Source organism: Callionymus lyra, chromosome 6, assembly GCF_982586985.1.
Source record: "Callionymus lyra chromosome 6, fCalLyr1.hap1.1, whole genome shotgun sequence".
Lineage (NCBI taxonomy): Eukaryota > Metazoa > Chordata > Actinopteri > Syngnathiformes > Callionymidae > Callionymus > Callionymus lyra.
Genome location: NC_141823.1, coordinates 5,904,612 through 5,924,189, shown reverse-complemented (window position 1 = coordinate 5,924,189; position 19,578 = coordinate 5,904,612). Strand labels below are relative to the sequence as shown.

General features: G+C 38.6%; 1 protein-coding gene across 1 annotated transcript; it reads left to right on the top strand.

Moving 5' to 3' along the window:
- The first annotated feature begins 251 nt into the window (after positions 1-251).
- Positions 252-9,063, top strand: scamp5b (secretory carrier membrane protein 5b). The gene is made up of 6 exons (XM_087793272.1): positions 252-286; positions 355-474; positions 3,431-3,587; positions 6,265-6,366; positions 6,794-6,911; positions 8,858-9,063. Exons 1-6 carry the CDS (start codon positions 280-282, stop codon positions 9,035-9,037), a joined length of 684 nt encoding a protein of 227 aa, XP_087649398.1. The 5' UTR covers positions 252-279; the 3' UTR covers positions 9,038-9,063.
- The last annotated feature ends 10,515 nt before the right edge of the window (positions 9,064-19,578 follow it).

The window sequence follows — 19,578 nt, the reverse complement described above, 5'->3', positions numbered from 1 at the left end:
GCAACAAAAACGTCTCGTTTTTTAAGATATGTTATTTTATTTAAGAGGAAATTTCCAGTTGATTATAATGCATTTTTTGACCACGTGCTACAACCATGAATATAAAGTCATTGCATTAGTTGTCTGAGTGGATCTTTACCTTAAATCCTGTCTTAACGCCCCCTTAAGATTAACGTCTCTGCTCGACCAGGTCACCCTTGAATAAAAAACAAAAACACGTTATAACCTTTTTTATTTTCTATTTCCCAGGCTCCTGAAGCACGAGCAGGTTGAGTCCACATGGCTGGTCAGTATTCGTGCATTTATTCTTTTATTTATAATGTTGTTTTTTGACATAAAACCTTCTTTTTGCAGAAGCGAACTTTCCTCCGTTACCAGGATTTATTCCACTCAAGCCATGTTTCTATCAGGACTTTGAGGAGATACCGGAGCAGCACAGGAACCTGTGCAAGAAGATGTACCACTTGTGGATGCGTGAGTTTACTTTGGAATCTTAAAAATAATAAAATAAACCTCTTTGTATATCCTGTGTTATTAACTGGTTATTTGATTTAATATAGACTTTGATGTTTCACAGCCAAACAGTTGCAACCTTTAGTTTCTTTTGGGATTTTTTGTGTGTATTTTGGCAATAAACTAAGGGTTCCTGTGGACCTTTAAATAGTCTTGACAAGGTATTTTATAAGTGATTATAAATATGGCCTTAAAAATGCATTAACATGACTTAATAAAATGTGAACATATCTTGCAACAAATTGCTTCGAATTTCATGTAACTAAGTAAATAAGTAATAGTTATTTGTAAAGCAACTTTCTAGACCAGGGTCGCAAGGCGCTTGTTGAAATATCAAAATACTTTTTAATTTATTTGGTGCTTGTTTATAGTATTCTAACGCTTATTCTGTGTGTTTTATTATTTCATTATTTAATTCTCTAATGATATGACATCCTATGTTGTGTTTACAACAATTAAAGTTTCTTATTCTGAAAAACAAAAACAAAAAAAAGAAGTTAATGTTAGTTTAAGTTAAAGAAAAGTAATTGGTAAATCTGTTCCTAAACCTATGTGATTCATTTGTTTTTGTTTTTTTCAATTTCTAAAGTTTCGATTTATTGAATAGTTGTATCAAAAAGTTTTAATCTGCTCTGAAAACCCTGAAACTATCTCCTGGAATTCATGTGACTCAAACCAATATAAAAATCACAGTCTGCTTAAACAAATATTGCAGAAAATTACACAAAAAAATAATTTAAACACTAGATGGCAGCATCTGCACTATTTTCCTTTGTTTTTTTTACAAAACTGTTCTGATGAAACATCATTTTTAAACTAATGGCGCCACCTACTGACCTCTAAACAACATGACACTGTTTCATGAAGTTTCATCAGTACTTTAAAGCAGGAGCGTGTTGATGAAGAACCTGAGACTTCTTAGAAGGTCTATAGGCATTTTTTAAAGTAAATTAAAACATTAAACACAATAAAAACAACAACAACAACAACAACCATTGATTGTACCTGAACATGTTGGACTTGTTGAACAGGTCTGTATTGATCCAAATACTTTAATTTAGAGGCGGGAAAATATGAAATAAAACAGATATATTAATTCATTTTCTATCAATTTTTCCCTTTTTTTGAGTCATGGTATCTTTCAGTAGAATTGCGAATTAAAAAATGTTGAACTAATACAATGTATTTAACAAAATGCTGTGTAATGAAAGATCAGACTAAGAATATATTTCACAACTTCTATCTTGACAGACGTTCTTTCTTTACCGCAGAACCTGAGCAGGTATTTGTTTCCGTGTTGTTACTGCATGCAGCATTTGACCGCGTGACGACAAGTCTTGTAACAAGCATGCTGTGTTCAGTCGAGCTGCTTCTGCATGATTCGTGTCATTTTACCTTGAATTTGATTTTCTTGAAGCCGCTTTGTTGCTCAGTTTGTGGATCGTTTGTTGTTGAAATCATACAATTGGATTATGATGGCTTTAAAGCAGCACTATGTAACATTTCTATACTTAATGTCAAAGTCTTTTCTGTAATAATTACTTTAATTTTGAACACTCCAAATGTTATTTTAACAATGTTTTATAGTGTGTTACTATTTCTGAACGCCCCGCCAGTCGCCAGGACATTATTTTAAACTAACTGTAATTAAATAACAGTATTTCACTTGTTTTTTTAACATAAGCCTGTATAGCTGAGGTCGCCAAACTTTTTCCTGTGAGGGCCACATAAACTTATTTGATTTAATTCAGTTCCGTTTATTTTAAAGGACAATGTGCAGTTACATTAAATAGAATAGAATAGAATATGTTTATTCATCCCCAGAGGGGAAACACACTTTTACAACAGCACAGTTGAAAGGAAAAAAGAAATAATAAAAGAGATAAATAAAAAAAAATAAAACAATCTTAAAAATATACAAATTATTTACAGTATTAGAAATTGAACACTTTTAACAAAATAAAATAAAATAAAATAAAATAAAATAAAATAAAATAAAATAAAATAAAATAAAATAAAATAAAATAAAATAAAATAAAATAAAAATAATAATAATAAATAAAAAGATGCTGCACCATATTTAGCACAACGCTACTTTCCATCTGTAGTCCTCAACAAAGATGCAGAGAGTTTACATAATACATCACATACAAATAAAGCAAAAACACAATAATATACAAAAACCCAGTTCAATCTAATAATGTGACCTGATGGCCGAATATCCGTACACATACACGCAAATAATGATAAGGGGTCAGTTTGTAACAGAAAAATGATAAAGTTCGCAGGGTTGCCTAAATGTAAAGAAATATTATTTCCCTGAAAGCCACACATGATTCTTCACAGTCATGAAATGTACATTTAGGCCCTAAAATTCCAACATCTTACAAACCAGACATACTTAGCGAAAAAAGGTAGGAAGGTGTTTAATATAACAACAAAATAACATACAGTCTCTGATGGTCTGATGAAGCTTCAAGAAGCATTATCATTATCTTCAGAGTCCACTAGATGGCGTCTCGGCACTATTTTTCTACTGTTCTGATGTAACATCATTTTTAAAGTGATGGCGCCACCTACTGACCTCTGAACAACATGACACTGTTTCATGAAATTTCATCAACAGATCACTAGCTACTCCCTAAAAGGGGGGGGGGGTATTTTGTATGGTATGAAACAGAGGTTCCACAACATTGCAGTCACATTTTTCTGACACTAGATGGAGCCAGAGTCATCCAGCCTTATTAGCTCTATAGATAAGAACAATGCTTCATGAAGCTTCACGATCCATCACCACATACCAGTTGTTGTTGGTTGTTTCATTGGTTGAGTCATTAACAGTCAAGGACATCTTTATCAAACACTGTCATCTTGAATCGCACAATAAAATTGGAAATATCGTCCTTCCATCCTCCAGTGAACGGCGTCACCCTCGTCGTGAATCTAGTCGGATGCTTCGCGTGGATGTTCGGAGGGGGCGGAGTCACCAACTTTGGACTTTCCATAATCTGGCTCCTGATGTTCACGCCTTGCTCTTACGTCTGCTGGTTCAGGCCCATCTACAAGGCCTTCAAGTGAGTCGACCGCACTGTAGTTGGATGTTGTCGCCTTATTGTTGTTATTTGTGTCTCAATTGATCCGTTTGTGCGATGCCAGGCTTTATAAAAGTAGTCGCACAACTGAGGCTTCATGAAGCAGTTGATGCTGTATCACGATACAGTTTAAAGACCACTAGATGTCACCCTCAGTGAAAATTATGTTTCATTGAATTAGTAGATCAGAGTCAAAGATTATAAAGCAGAGAGTGACATCTAGTGGTCTTTTAAAAATGAAGACACTGTATCATGAAACAACAGATGCAGTATCATGAAGCCTCATCGACTCATCTCTATGGACCAAAATGGAGAGAAATGCAATTGTTTTATCCAAGAAAATGTTTTATTCATAAAAGTTTTATTCAAGAAAATGAAACCAAACTATATGAAAATGCTTCACGAAGCTTCATAAACCAATCACTACTTTTTGTTTCCATGTTAAATTCAGTGCACATGGTTCCCTAATAATAACGTATTCTGAGGGATCTGGTTCAAGATGGTCAATCGAAGAAGGAAGTTAATGGAGGTTAATGGCAGCTGCATCACGTTTGAGTCTCAGATAATTTACTACATTTTTATTTATGCCTCAGTTTTCTACGAGCCAAGGTCACCTGTACATAATGTTATCTAACATACAGGATTATTCAGAAAAAGTTTAAAAATGTTTTTTGAGTTTTTAATCAACTCTGGATGTTTTCGGTCCGTGTGAGGAAACTCGTAATAAACCCACACAAACACGAGGAGAACTTGCAGGGTTAAGATTCATAAATCTAAAATAAGGCCTTTGTTGGCATTAAAAGTATATTAAAAAATATATATAATTTTCTTGTTCATTCAAAATGTGTAGTTTACTGATAATAAGTGTAAATTTGATGATAATTGTCTATCAAAAATGTACCTCGTGGCTGAAACGTATACAATGCACAGTGTATTATTTGTAGATACACTTACAGAAGGGTAAAAAAAAAGTATTTTAGATTCCACCCAAACTATTTTTTGCACTACCTCAGACCTTATACTATATACTTAAATATTACTTTTCATTTTGGTGTGTTTTTTTATCCTTGTTATATCCAACATTGTATCCAGTTGACTTTTCTAATATCATTCGACCCTAGATTTAAGATTTCAGTAGAAAGTCATGTTTAATACATGTAAAAAAATATATATATATTTGGGTAAAATTGTTCCTAAATGCATGTCATTAATACATTGATATTTCATTTATTTTAGTTGATTTTCAAGTTGGTATTAAATTGAATTTCAATCCTCACTCAAATATGAACTATTTGATATTGTTTTTAGTTATAAGTAATCGTCACATCATCGTCAGGCTGAAGGACATCAAGTCTGACACTATGGTGTGCAGTACAGGAGCACCTCAGGGGACAGTACTGGCCCCTCTCCTCTTCACCATCTACACTTCAGACTTCTGCTACAACTCAGAGCTGAGTCTCGTCCAGAAGTATGCTGACGACACTGCCATTGTTGGATGCATCAGGGACAATAGCGAAGACGAGTACAGGAGTCTGATACGTGACTTTGTGGACTGGAGTGAGAGGAACCACTTGCAGCTGAACACCTCAAAAACCAAGGAGCTGGTCTTGGATTTCGGGAGGTCCAGGACAAAGCCACGTCCAGTGTCCATCAGAGGCGACGAGGTGGAGATAGTGGACAACTATAAGTACCTCGGTGTGTGGATGGACAGTAAACTGGACTGGTCCTGCAACACAGACCATGTGTATAAGAAGGTTCAGAGTAGACTGTACTTTCTGAGGAGGCTTCGTTCATTTAACATCTGCAAGAAGCTCCTCTGCATGTTCTACCAGTCTGTGGTGGCCAGTGTCCTGTTCTATGCTGTGGTGTGTTGGGGTGGAAATGTGTCCAAGAGGAGTGTCAACAGGTTGGACAGGTTGATCAGGAGGGCTGGTTCTGTGGTTGGAATGAAGCTGGACTCACTGGTGACAGTTGCTGAGAGGAGATCATTGAACAAACTACTGTCCATCATGGACGATGACAGTCATCCTCTCAGCACTGTCATCAGTGAGCAGAGAAGCAGAATGAGTGCACGAATGCTCCTACCCAGGTGCAAAACAAATAGACTCAGGGACTCATTCATCCCTCGGGCTATTAAATTGTACAATTCTGAGTTCGGGGGCAGGAGTGGAGTGAGAGTATCTGGATGTTCTGTTCCATGTTAGTCTTTGTATCTTTGTCTTTGTTGTTTTTCTTTCCTTGACCTATGTTCTTTGTCTTTGTCTTTAGACTTAGATTGTGTCATCTTGTTCTTCCTCTTTATGTTCTTCTTATTTTATTTTTTATGTATTATTTTTTATTGTTTATGAAAAATTGCTGGCTATTGTAAAAAAACAATTTCCCAAAGGAGACCTCCTGAGGGATCAATAAAGTTTTACCTTACCTTACCTTACCTTAATACTATTAGGAAATAACAAGTTCAATGAAAAAGTAGAATAAAAAAAAGGGAGTTGTGTCTATTGCTTGTCCCAGCTTGCCAGGGCTGGTGACATGTCTGTAAAAGCTACTTCAGGTAAGAAACTAAAAACTGTACCAAAGGACACAAGATGTTTCTTTCTTTGTTATTTTTATACTTATTTTTTTTAATCTTCATTTTTCTTTTTTTTGTTGTTCCCAAAAGGACTGACAGCTCCTTCAACTACATGCTCTTCTTCTTCGTCTTCATGGCTCAAGTCGGCATCAGCATCATCCAAAGCATCGGGATCCCGGGTTGGGGCGTCTGGTGAGCAGCAGCGACTCCAGTGGAGGAAAGAGTGTGTGTGTGTGTGTGTGTGTGTGTGTGTGTGTGTGTGTGTGTGTGTGTGTGTGTGCATCCCTGCCATCATTAACAAGTGATGTGCGATAAGAAATGAGTTCGATAAAAGTTTCATGACGGTCCTGCCATTAGACTTTGAGTGGCTGTTAAAGAGGCCGGGATGCGGGCGGGTGATTACAAAGAGATATTATAACAGCCTCCATTAACTTTATAAATGTCACCAGTTGGATGCGAACGTCTGCGCTGTAAAACTTTTAATCTTTAATCTGCGCCTCGATTAAACATCCAAATGCTGGGCTAGTGGCGTTCTGTTCAAAAATAGCTCCGGCGATCCATCTCGCCCAAAGTTAAAAGATCCGCTAATGACGTTTCTCTCTTTTTTTTGTTGTCGCAGCGGCTGGTTGGCCACCATCTCCTTCTTCAGCTACAATATTCTGATCGCTCTGATCATGCTGGTCCCGACCATCATGTTCACCGCCGTGGCCTCGCTGTCCTTCATCGCGCTGACCAAGGTAAGAACAGAAAACAGGTGAAGAAGAAAAACAGATGCAAGTAGTGATGGGTTGATATTGTATAGTACTCAGTACTAGGGCTATGTATTATCAAGAATCTGGCGATACAGGGATACTTAAGTAACAAGGATATATTTGCAGTATTGTCGAGTACTTGACTCTGGTGTTGTGATAGTGTAGTAACAAGTATATATGTGTAGTATTGTCCAGTACTTGACTCTGGTGTTGTGATAGTGTAGTAACGAGGATATATTTGTAGTATTGTCGAGTACTTGACTCTGGTGTTGTGATAGTGTAGTAACAAGTATATATGTGTAGTATTGTCCAGTACTTGACTCTGGTGTTGTGATGGTGTAGTAACAAGTATATATGTGTAGTATTGTCGAGTACTTGACTCTGGTGTTGTGATAGTGTAGTAACAAGGATATATTTGTAGTATTGTTGAGTACTTGACTCTGGTGTTGTGATAGTGTAGTAACAAGTATATATGTGTAGTATTGTCGAGTACTTGACTCTGGTGTTGTGATAGTGTAGTAACAAGGATATATTTGTAGTATTGTTGAGTACTTGACTCTGGTGTTGTGATAGTGTAGTAACAAGTATATATGTGTAGTGTTGTCGAGTACTTGACTCTGGTGTTGTGATAGTGTAGTAACAAGGATATATTTGTATTATTGTCGAGTACTTGACTCTGGTGTTGTGATAGTGTAGTAACAAGGTTATATGTGTAGTATTGTACAGTACTTGACTCTGGTGTTGTAGTATTTACAGACCACATGACTCTTGACAAGTCGTAACTGATTTAATTTGTTTTCAAACCAAAATGTGTCCAAACATCAGCTTTAAAAGATGGTGGAGTCGACTGTATCCTCTTGTCCTCAGTCATTGCCAGGATCTCACAGGATTTAATTTTAAAGGCACTTGAACGCTTACCAAAATGCTGCTAAAAGAAAGTATGTTTATGTTTATGTACAAAATTAACATAAAGTACACTTTAAATATGTACACAAGTCTTTGTGTATTGTTCTGTCAGTATTTTCTTGAGGCTAATTTGCGTCAAACAGTTACTGTACCTCAACCCATTTTCCAGCTTAGAATCACTGTTGTTATATATCATTTTTAAATACACGTTGATATCTGTATATATTTTCAAAGGACAGACGAGTTACTTTTGGTAACAACGTTGACTTAATAAGCGTTTTGGTCTTAAACTAGATGAATACAGAATCAAAGAGACAATATTGTAGCTTTTGTACATTTTTAGATTTTCCAGTCAGTGTTACACATCAAGTCCTTCAACATAGTCTGAGACCCGTGACCCACATATTGACTTTATGCTTGTGGCCGTCAGCAGGTCATAGATCACGTAAAAACTAACAATTATATTGTGTATTTATTGCTTTTTTTCCAGAGTACTCTATAAATATGATATAGGTAGTTTTTTTTTTTTTTTTTTTAATATTTCCTCTGTTTTTGTAAGTATTTATTGCCCATATTCAGTGAATATAAAACAAATATTCCGAAAAAAGTCTTAATAAATACCATAGAATAGTAATTAAAATATATTTATCTTGGTTTTATTACTCTATTTTACTTTCTCTTTATTTTACTTAACTTTATTTTTGCTCGAAGGACCCTGACAAGAGCCACTGTTTTAAATGTGGCCCCTGAGGAAACTATTATTTCCCACCTGGTCTTACTTTAATTTCAATGGTTGTCCTGAACCATTTCTCTTTTCCATATGTGAATAGATTGACTTTATCAGTCCCTCTGGAGATCTCCTTCGGGAAATTAGGTTTCCAGTTCAGTTCAGCAAGTTTCATAAAAAACAAGAACAAGAACAAAGTGCAAACAAAAGAACAAAGTTTCTACAGATGGTTTCTAAGATGTTCTGCCTCAAGTGCCATAAGATAAATGTTACGATTTCCCTTCTTTCCCGCCCGCAGATCCACAACTTCTACCGCGGCACTGGAGGCAGCATGTCCAAAGCCCAGGAGGAGTGGACCACCGGCGCCTGGAAGAACCCGCACGTCCAGGCGGCGGCCCAGCAGGCCGCCATGGGAGCCGCCACGGGGGCCATGCAGGACCAGTACTCCAGCCCGCAGTACAACGACAACCAGATTTAAGGCGTCGCGGCCGTGACGCGAAATGATGACAGAATGTTGATTCCTGACTCTTGGTATATTGGAGAGCTGAAATAAAATAACGTTCAGTGTTAAAAGTTTAGTGAGCAACAAGTGTTTTAACGGATTTAAATTATATATATATATATTTTTTTGTGTGTATGTCGGTTTGGTAGTTTTGTATCTAAAGAACGTTTTTTAAAAAAAAAAAGCTCAGGTGCTATTAATTTCTGGAAAGTATGCAGTTTTAATGTTAAATAATAATTTTAAATAAGCGTTTTATTTAGTTATTGTTCAGTTTATTCAACATTTTATCATTTTTATGTGGAAAACAATACAGACAAAACCAAAACAAACATAGAGTGGGTAGTTGGTCATAATGTTTTAGCTAATGCAATACACTTGTATATTCAACAAAGAGTTATTTTTTTGTTTTAATATATTCCAATTTTTTTTTTTTAAACGTCGACGTTTCTATCCTGCTATGCCGAGTGAGACCACAGAGCGGCGCTAGTGGTCCGTCACTACAGGACTCAAACGCACCCATACTTTCATTCATCCTTTTTGTAGATATTAGTTTTGTTTATTGATGTTTACTTTCCACCGCAACCATCGACCCCTCGAGCGCACAGGACTGTGCAGCCGAGACGGTTTAGATTACTTTCCAGTCGACGACGACGAGCTGAACATGTGCAGCAGGACCGCCCCCCCCCCCCACACACACACACAAACACACACACAAAAATAAAAAACAGTTGGTGGGGATGGTGATGATAATGATCAGTCCACCCAACAAGCTGTGCGCTTTTCATCATCCGATATTTAGATTAATTTCAATTTATCGTTTGCCCGCCTGCAGGTTTTCAACCATCAACCATTTGTTTCAAGACTCACATCATGTGAAATGAATCAAAATCATACAAGAGACAAAGAAAAGAGTTTCTGTAAAGAAGGTTAATGGAATAAACTACACAACTGTGTATTTTTTTTTGTCATCCATCTTTTGTGTCGTGCTGCAATAAAGTGTATTTATTACCCCGTTGGTCAACTGTCAGATACAACTGCTGCAACTAAGCAGTAGTTTTATTCTTTCATTGAAGAAATTGAAGAAAAAAAAAAGTTTTAATTCATGTTTAAGTTTGACTTCCTTAGATGACCAAATGGCTCAGAATCAGACTACTTTACAGTTTATAAAGACTATAGTATATATAGTATAGTCTAAACAAGAAGGATCTGTCTCGCCTGCAGTTGCTACAAAACTCTGCAGCGAGAATTCTGAGCCGCTCTAGTAGAAGAACTCACATTTCTCCGATCCTTAAAACTCTTCACTGGCTTCCAGTTTCTTTCAGGATCAACTTTAAAATTCTGGTTCTTACTTTCAGATATATTCATGGACAGACCTTCCATCAGTGATCTGATCCAGACTTACACCCCAGCTCGGGCTCTGAGGTCTGTGGATCAGAATCTACTGATGGTTCCTGAACTTCCGGACCAGAGGAGAGAAATCTTTCCAGACTGTTGCTCCTAAGCTTTGGAACCATCTCTGTGTTTGACGATCTACTGACTCCTTCAAGAAACATTTTTATTTGTGCTTTTCCCTGATTTTCTTTCTTATGTGTCTTGATCTTTTAAAGTATATATTTTACTTGTGTATTGTTTTTGATTGTTAAAGCGCTTTGTGACCCTGGTCTAGAAAGATATTTTCAAACAACCTTTACTTTACTTACTTACTTTGCTTACTATATGGGAGAAAGAAAAAAACTGATCTAAGTGAATCATAGTGTGACATGTAAATGCTTCCTTTTTAGAAGGCAGAAACCTCGAGCAGAACCAGACTCAGTGTTGACAGCCTTCTGGCAGTTTATGTATTGGCCGCTTTGGGAAAACATACTGTCAATCTATAGCAAGAACTTGATTGACTTCCTGCTTTAAATTCTGAGTCCTGCAACATCCAGATCACAATAGAGCTGAGCCAAAGGGCAATTATTTTCACGTATCAGTCGATTTATAATCAAGATCCTTGTGAAGTGACAGAAAAAGAACAGGACCATGGAGAGCCAAACTGATGTCCCTCTTCGGAGCGTCTGGACGTGCACTTGGAACTACTTGGGAACTACTTTATTGAACTGTCGGCTCTTTTTGCATAAACAGCCAAAGCAGTCGTAGTAATATATTCGAGGTTGTAATGTACTCGGGAAGTTTGTTCATAAGATTTAGAACAGCAGAGGAAATTTTGGTTCTTAATTCAACCCTGTCAGCACAAATCTCTGTGATTCGGATTGTCAAAAAAAGTACTGTTCAGTGTCAGTGCAGGATCTGAGATATTATAATAATTATAATAATATTATTTAATCCTATAGCCTAGAATGTACGACTCTTCGAGTCTCTAATCATCGACTTTATGAAAGATAAAGAGGAAAACGAATAATGAGTCCGTGTACATTTTCTTTAAACATCAGGACGTTCTGTCTCTTCTGCTCTGAACAATTTATTGGAACATGACGTAATTATTTACCCTGGGTTGGACTGGGAGCTTCAGGGAAGAACTTCGCAGAGAAAAACTCTTTTCTAACGATCATCGAAACAAACTCACGTCACTCTTAACTCACATGCTCTCTGGTCGGGTCACCTTGACCCAGAGACAACACAAGGGATACCACAAACACATTTGTTTACGGGTCTCCAAGTCACCTTGACCCAGAGACAACACAAGCAATACCACAAACACATTTGTTTTTGGGTCACCTTGACCCAGAGATGACACAAGGGATACCACAAACACATTTGTTTACGGGTCTCCAAGTCACCTTGACCCAGAGACAACACAAGCAATACCACAAACACATTTGTTTTTGGGTCACCTTGACCCAGAGATGACACAAGGGATACCACAAACACATTTTTTTTCAGGTTTTCGGGTCACCTTGAACCAGAGACAACACAAGGGATACCACAAACACATTTTTTTTCAGGCCTTCGGGTCACCTTGACACTGAGACAACACAAGGGATACCACAAACACATTTGTTTTCAGGCCTTCAGGTCACCTTTGCCCAGAGACAACACAAGGGATAACAAAACACGTTTGTTTTCGGGCCTTCGGTCACCTTGACCCGGACATAACACAAGGGATACCACAAAAACATTTGTTTTCGGGTCACCCCTGACCCTCAGACAGCACAAGTGATACCACAAACACATTTGTTTTCGGACCTCCGGGTCACCTTGACCCAGGGACAACACAAGGGATACCACAAACACATTTTTTTTCGGACCTAGACAACACAAGGGATACCACAAACACATTTGTTTTCGGACCTCCGGGTCACCTTGACCCAGGGACAACACAAGGGATACCACAAACACATTTATTTTCGGACCTCCGGGTCACCTTGACCCAGAGACAACACAAGGGATACCACAAACACATTTGTTTTCAGGCCTTCGGTTCACCTTGACCCGGAGATAACACAAGGGTTAACCACTAGACGGTATGGATACGATTATTAGTTTTTCTAATAATTTTCCCGAAATAAGACCCGAAAAGACATCATATTATATTATATTATATTATATTATACAACGAGTCCCTTGGAGGTGGAGACTTCCGGGATTGATGACGCACAGTGACAAACCTTGATATTTGACCAATCACAGCAGAGTGGGTGTAGTTATGGTCAACAAGATTTCATCTCTAAAAAAGAAAGATTTCAGTGGGCGGGGCTTAAGATACTTACTAATGTCAATATTTCAATGAAAAGAGAGTTTTGTACAAACACACACTGATGATACAATAGAGTCACAACATCTATTTAGGACACACTTACTTCAAAACATTTGTTGACATTTAAGTAGAAACGTTTTCAAGACACTCCTGTAACCACGACATGTTCTCCACGCAGTCAAAACCTCCGAACACATCAGAACATTAACATTCATGAAAATCCCGCTAATGCGTTCTCGCTGTAAACAGTGTGAGTTTCATTACGTTACAGGAAAAAAAAAACAACAACAATATTTCTCGTTTGAGCATTTCTTTTGTTATTTTTGCCTCATTTAATCATCCTCAGTCATTAAAATGTGATTTTAGATTGTTTCCAAAACATTACACAAAGCAAATGGTACTTCTGGCTCATTTCAATGCCCTTTGGATGGAGGGAGGACGGGGGTGTGGGGGGTTGGCGAGGGAAGTGGGGGGTGTCAGAACAAGGGTTGCCTTCAGGTGGCAGTAGTGGTCCATCATCATCCACCGTCCACCGGGGGGCACTGTTCAATTGCCACCTCTGTGTATAAATTTGGTTAAAGCTCACCGGTTCCCTCGGATCAGTCGACTGACTCGAGGGACGTTCACTCCTTTCTTTCCCGCGGCTCGCAAACGCGATTATGATCTCGACGTCCTATGAAGAGGTGACCGTTACAGATCAGATCCATCGTGCACTTGGAGTGGATATGTGTGTCTTCCAACCCCCAACTACCACCAGGTCCCTGCCCCCCCGGGAGGGGTGAAATAATCACTCAGTGGGGGGGGAACGACCGCCTCTCTGCCGAAAAACACTGTAATTGCACGTGGAAATCTCTGGCGGCGTGCGGCGAAGGCAAAGACGCCGCCTTTAGCTAAGAGTCGGTCTGTCAGGGGGAAGGAAGGATTTCGGACGTGTTGACCGAAGGTGAATATTTGATCAATCCTGTCATTTCACGATGTGTGGCGCGAAGACCATCTGATAAAAAAAAAAGGATGGGTTCGATGTGTTCTCTCTCGTGATGGGCTGGTGAAGCTTCATGAAGCTTCATGCGACAGTATCTTTATTTAAAGATCCCACTAGATCAGGGGTAGGGAACCTGGTCCAGAAAGAGCCGCAGTGGGTGCATGTTTTCGTTCCAACCATTCAAGAGGACACATTTTATCCAATCAGGTGTCTTAGGAGTGTAATCAGTTGATTGTCAGTCTGGTGTTGCTTGTTCAGCTGAAACCTCATTGGTTAAACTGTACATGCTTGATCGGTTGGAACAAAAACCTGCACCCACTGCGGCTCTTTCTGGAACAGGTTCCCTACCCCTGACCTAGATGTTACTCACTGCCCGCTCTAGTAGAAGAACTCACATTTCTCCGATCCTTCAAACTCTTCACTGGCTGCCAGTTTCTTTCAGGATCAACTTTAAAATTCTGGTTCTTACTTTCAGATCTATTCATGGTCAGACCTTCCATCAGTGATCTGATCCAGACTTACACCCCAGCTCGGGCTCTGAGGTCTGTGGATCAGAATCTACTGATGGTTCCTGAACTTCCGGACCAGAGGAGAGAAATCCTTCCAGACTGTTGCTCCTGAGCTTTGGAACGATCCGTGTTTCTCTGATGAAGCCTCATATGCCACCTTTTTAATGGTTTTAATGGGTTTACTCCAGTTTCCTCCCACAGTCCAAAAACATACAGAGATTGATTGAGAAGTTGGGGGAAATTGTCTGTATTGGATGAGTGTGTGAATGGTTGTCTGTCTTTGTAAGTAAGTAAGTAAGTAAGTAATATTTATTTATATAGTGCTTTTTTGTGTGTCCTGCGACAGACTGGCGTCCTGTCCAGGGTGTCCCCTGCCTCTCTGGCAATGAAACTGGGATAGACTCCAGTCTCGAATGAATGAATGAATTTCAAAAATGCTCAACAGTGGAATGAGATCTTCTTAGTGATCATTCAACGGAGATGAAGCGATGACATCAACACTCCAAATATAGTTGAAGATCAACTTAAGTCTGTCTTAAGTTGATCTTGGACTCTATTGTATCATCAGTGTCTTTTTGTAAAAAACTCTTATTTTATCGAAATATTGACATTAGAAAATGATCCTAAGCCCCGCCCACTGTAAACATTTTGTTCTTCTGGAGATGAAATCTTGTTGACCATAACCACGCCCACTCTGCTGTGATTGGTCAAACATGGAGGTTTGTCACCACACGTCATTAATGCCAGAATTCTCCACCTCCAAGGCACTGGTTGTATAAACAAAGCAGGGCGCGATTACAGCTGGCTGGAGCAGGAGTGAAGCCATTATTACGTCATAATGGACTCTCGTAACCTCTCATTCGCCCAGATTTAAGAGCAACTGTATAAAGTAATAAGTAATAATAAACGTGGTCATGATGAGGAACTTGCGTCTTGGAGAGGAAGACTTCTAACATTTTAAACTTGTGAGTGAGTCAGGAGAGTAGGAGTTTGACATTAGTGGACCTTTAAGTCGTTCAGATGAAAATGTTGAAACTTGTGTTTTCAAATGAATCCATTTCAGGACCAGGTTTTAAAATGCGGTTGTTCCAGACATTCAACGTCTTTGCGGGAACAAAATACAGCAACAAAATAACTTCTGCTATATGACTACCTCTCACCAGTAGGACGTCCAGAAGGTGTCATCCACCGTTGGTGCTTTTCTGAAGAAGAGCTGTAATCCATCTAAGAACGGTGGACTCCAGATGTTGCACAATGAAGTCGAGGCTCATGTTTGAAGCATCATTTATTGACTTTTTGGTAAATTACAGGGGGTTCATGAGTGGATACCTTATTTCCCAGGGTCACACCAGAGATGCTCAAAGAGTTCTGAAAATACTCTTATTAAAGACCTTCCTATGTTATAAACAGATAAACATGTATAAGTTAAAACACTTCAGACAACAACAAAACTCGAGAGCCGTCTACAGAACGCCCTCCTTTCGCTCTGATTCTATACGCTCCACACATTTGTACTCTGTGTAGGAGGTCAAGCGGACAGTTGACCTCTGCCTGGAACAGAGTTGAGTTGTGAACGGCGCCCCCTGAGGGTGTCGGTTTTGACTATTAACACATTCTCACTTTACACAGAGACATAATTCTTGACCTTGTCCAGTAGATCAATGATGGATCTCATTCAAGGAACGAGTGACCGAGTGAGTCTGACAGGATGAAATGCAAGTTTACAGGAAACCATTAACAACTACCTCAATAAAAAAATAGTACTTTTGAACTTGATTTATTATTATTTGGAAGTTTCCAAATATCTGATGCAGGATCATCATGACATCACGCCACGTAACTGTCAACTGCTGTCAGAAGCTGGTTTGACATGTTTTTGTTTGGGTTCTGGGCACTACTTTGCAACCATGACGAACGAAACGTCAATGCTTTGCTATGACATAGAAAAACATGGGTCGAAAAACCTGGAAAAAAAAGCGTTTTAATGTCAATAATGCGGTAAAAATAGTCGTGCTAAAACACATCCAAAGATTCTCAGACTTGCTTCTTGCACCAGTAGTATGGTTATGTACTATGTGTAGGTTAGGGTTCCAAGGCTGATCACAGTATTTTGTTGACCAGCTAATAATAACTAAAACATTTTAGTCAATTAATTAAAGGCGCACAAAAACTAGATCAACTCCAACCGATATGTTTCTTGTGCCATGAATTAATTCTTTATATACTTCTACAAGCTGAAATCAGAATCCAACAATTCAAATGGGTCTAATCAATATTTAATCATTTGTCACAATCTGGTTTGACTCTTGTGCACTTTACTTACTTTACTTTAAGTTTAACTTGATCATTAACCCTGTGATATTAATCCAGAGTGTTTCCTGTCCGTGTAGCATGTTAGCCTTTTAGCTTCTTCTACAAACAAGCTTAAAATAAAGACTTATTTAATTTTTTTTTTACGGACTATTACTTGGACTTCAATACAAGAGGGACGTTACAGACGAGCAGTATGGAGGTATTTGAATGTTTTTAAGTGTATTTTCGGACGAAGAGTAAGACGAAGACAACTGAGCTGTAGTTGCTACATTAAAATGAACAAACATTTTTTTCTGTAACTCTAAAAAGGAACAGATTACTCTGAAAATAATCCCAACCTTTGGTCGACATGACGGTGAGTAGAAAATGGGTGAATTTTGGGTGAACTGTCACTTTAGGAACCCACCGCAAAAAAAGTGGTTTGACTCCCCTGATCTAGTAAGATTTCAAAACACTAATCGTCAAATCTTCGGATGGATGATTGTATCTGTTCAAAACTGGTGAAGTTTGTGTCCTTACTTTGTTTTAATGGGTTTTGTTTTCCACTTATTTAAGTGTAATTCAATATAGGAGAGAGCAGTTATTGGCAGCTACTAAACAGACTCCAGACTATTTTAATGGCGAACAAAATAAACCATTACGATTTTTTAATAATTAAGTTAAAGCAGGAAATATACATTGAGGGAGGCAAGTAAGTAAGTAATTTATATTTGAAAAGCGCTTAAAACAGAGTATTTATTGCATTTCAAGTCATGAGGCTTCATGAAGCAGCGGTATTATGTTTAAAGTTCAGTAGGTGACGCTTTACTTTGACCATCTACTGACCTTTAACAATATGACACTGTTTCATGAAGCTTCATCAACCTGTAATTAAAATGATGGAATACACAACAGCAGTGATGTGTTGACGAGTCTTCGTGATACTGCATCTGTTGTTTCATGATACAGTGTGTTCACTTTAAAAGACCACTAGATGTCACTCTCTGCTTTATAATCGTTGACTCTGATCTACTCATTCAATGAAACATCATTTTCACTGAGGGTGACATCTAGTGGTCTTTCAAACTGTATCGTGATACAGCATCAGCTGCTTCATGAAGCTTCATCAACACATCACTGCAACACGTAGACCTGACCCTTAATAGTCTCCGGTAATAACGGAAGTCTCTGTGAAAATGTATTATTCAGGATGTCTGTCAACCTTCCTACCTTGTTGTTGACTTATAATAAATCCGTGTTGGATCTACCGTAACAATATCGAAGGGATTTGTGGACGCTATTAAATTCCTTCTCCGGGGAATCACAAGTAAATACAAGCACAGGTCACGGTGGACAAAGCTCGTCGGTGGGAGCGACTCGCCGCTCTGTAACCAGTCGCCACGAGCCTCGACAAAAATAACCCGACTTCAAGAAGGAGGTTTAGATCTCATAAAGGTCGAGATACGACCTGAAGTTGACGGAGCACAGAACGCCTTCTTGTTTTATTTCTCAGGAGAGATTGGGATAGAGTGCCCTTTCATGCTGCTACACACAGCCGCACAAGCGCCACAAAAAAAAAAAGAAAAAAAGAAAGTCACACGTTGGCAGGTATTTATTTTTTCATGACATCATTCAAATCCAAAATTAACACCAGCGTACTTTGCCTTGATTTATGCCACTTTGACTCTTGACCCCGGGACGGAGGCGAACTCACAACACAACTGTGTAAATGGATTTATGTTACGGCGGCCTCCGGGTAAACCCTGAACACAAACACTCGCTGAGACGGCCCTGACAGAGTTCGCAGTCGGAAAATAACCTGGAAAAAGTCGGGAACTCGCAGGTCATGAACTGTAGGAGCCTTTTTGAAACAAAGTCAAACAGGTTTTCAAGATCAAGAGCGGAGTCTTGATGATGATGGAAATCCTGAAGGGTATATGGTGACAGAATGTTAACAAAAACACCAACTTCTAAATTAGTTATTCAATATGTCTAGAAGTCCAAACGCAAAACAATTATAGTAAGTAATATATTTATTTATATAGCGCTTTTCTAGACCAGGGTCACAAAGCGCTTAAACAATCAAAACAATACTCAAAAAAGTATATACTTTAAAGATCAAGATAATACTGAGAACAACACAGGAGTTCCAGAAAATCAAGGAAAAGCCTGAACAAATAGAAACGTCTTAAGATGTTTCTTAAAGGAGTCAGTAGATCCATCAAGCGCAAAGAGAGAGGAAGATCGTTCCAAAGCTTAGGAGCAACAGCCTGAAAAGATTTCTCTCCTCTGGTCCTGAGCCGTGTGCGAGGAACCATAAGTAGATTCTGATCCACAGACCTCAGAGCCCGAGCTGGGGTGTAAGGCTGGATCAGATCAGTGATGTAAGGAGGAGCCTGACAATGAATAGATCTAAAAGTAAGAACCAGAATTTTAAAGTTGATCCTGAAAGAAACTGGAAGCCAGTGAAGAGTTTTAAGGACCGGAGAGATGTGAGTTCTTCTACTAGAGCGGGTTAGAATTCTTGCTGCAGAGTTCTGAATCAACTGCAGGCGAGACAGATCCTTCTTGTTAAGACATGAAAACAAACTGTTACAATAACTGTTACATATTATGGAATTATATGTTCGATAAAGGTAAACACATGATAGTCAATATGCTCCCAACAACATGAAGAAGATAAAAAAATACTATAAAAAGGATTTTATCCACAACAAGCCGGAGTGTGAAAGCCCATTTCCGCCTTGTGAAAACAAAAAGTTTGGCAAAAAAAGAAACCGTCCAAAAAATAAAGTTTGCCTTCAGGAGCCATTTACAGTGAAGGAAAAATGACTTTGGCGCTAGTCAACCGGTCGTTACTGGAGTTTATATGTTGATACTTTAAAACACACTCATGTGATGCAACTTTCAAAATCAAAAATCAATCCTCTGCAATGAGGCAAGAAAGCAACGGCAAAACTACAAGATTGGAGAATTACGGCGTTACATGAATGCATCGCCTTGTTCACAACCCGCAGTCCGACAAACCTACTGCTCA

Bases quoted from the DNA above. Each gene is read 5' to 3' on its own strand.
- scamp5b (XM_087793272.1), top strand. The intron at 3,588-6,264 runs GTGAGTCGACCG...TGTTCCCAAAAG, and splicing joins CCCATCTACAAGGCCTTCAA to GACTGACAGCTCCTTCAACT. The intron at 6,367-6,793 runs GTGAGCAGCAGC...TTGTTGTCGCAG, and splicing joins ATCCCGGGTTGGGGCGTCTG to CGGCTGGTTGGCCACCATCT.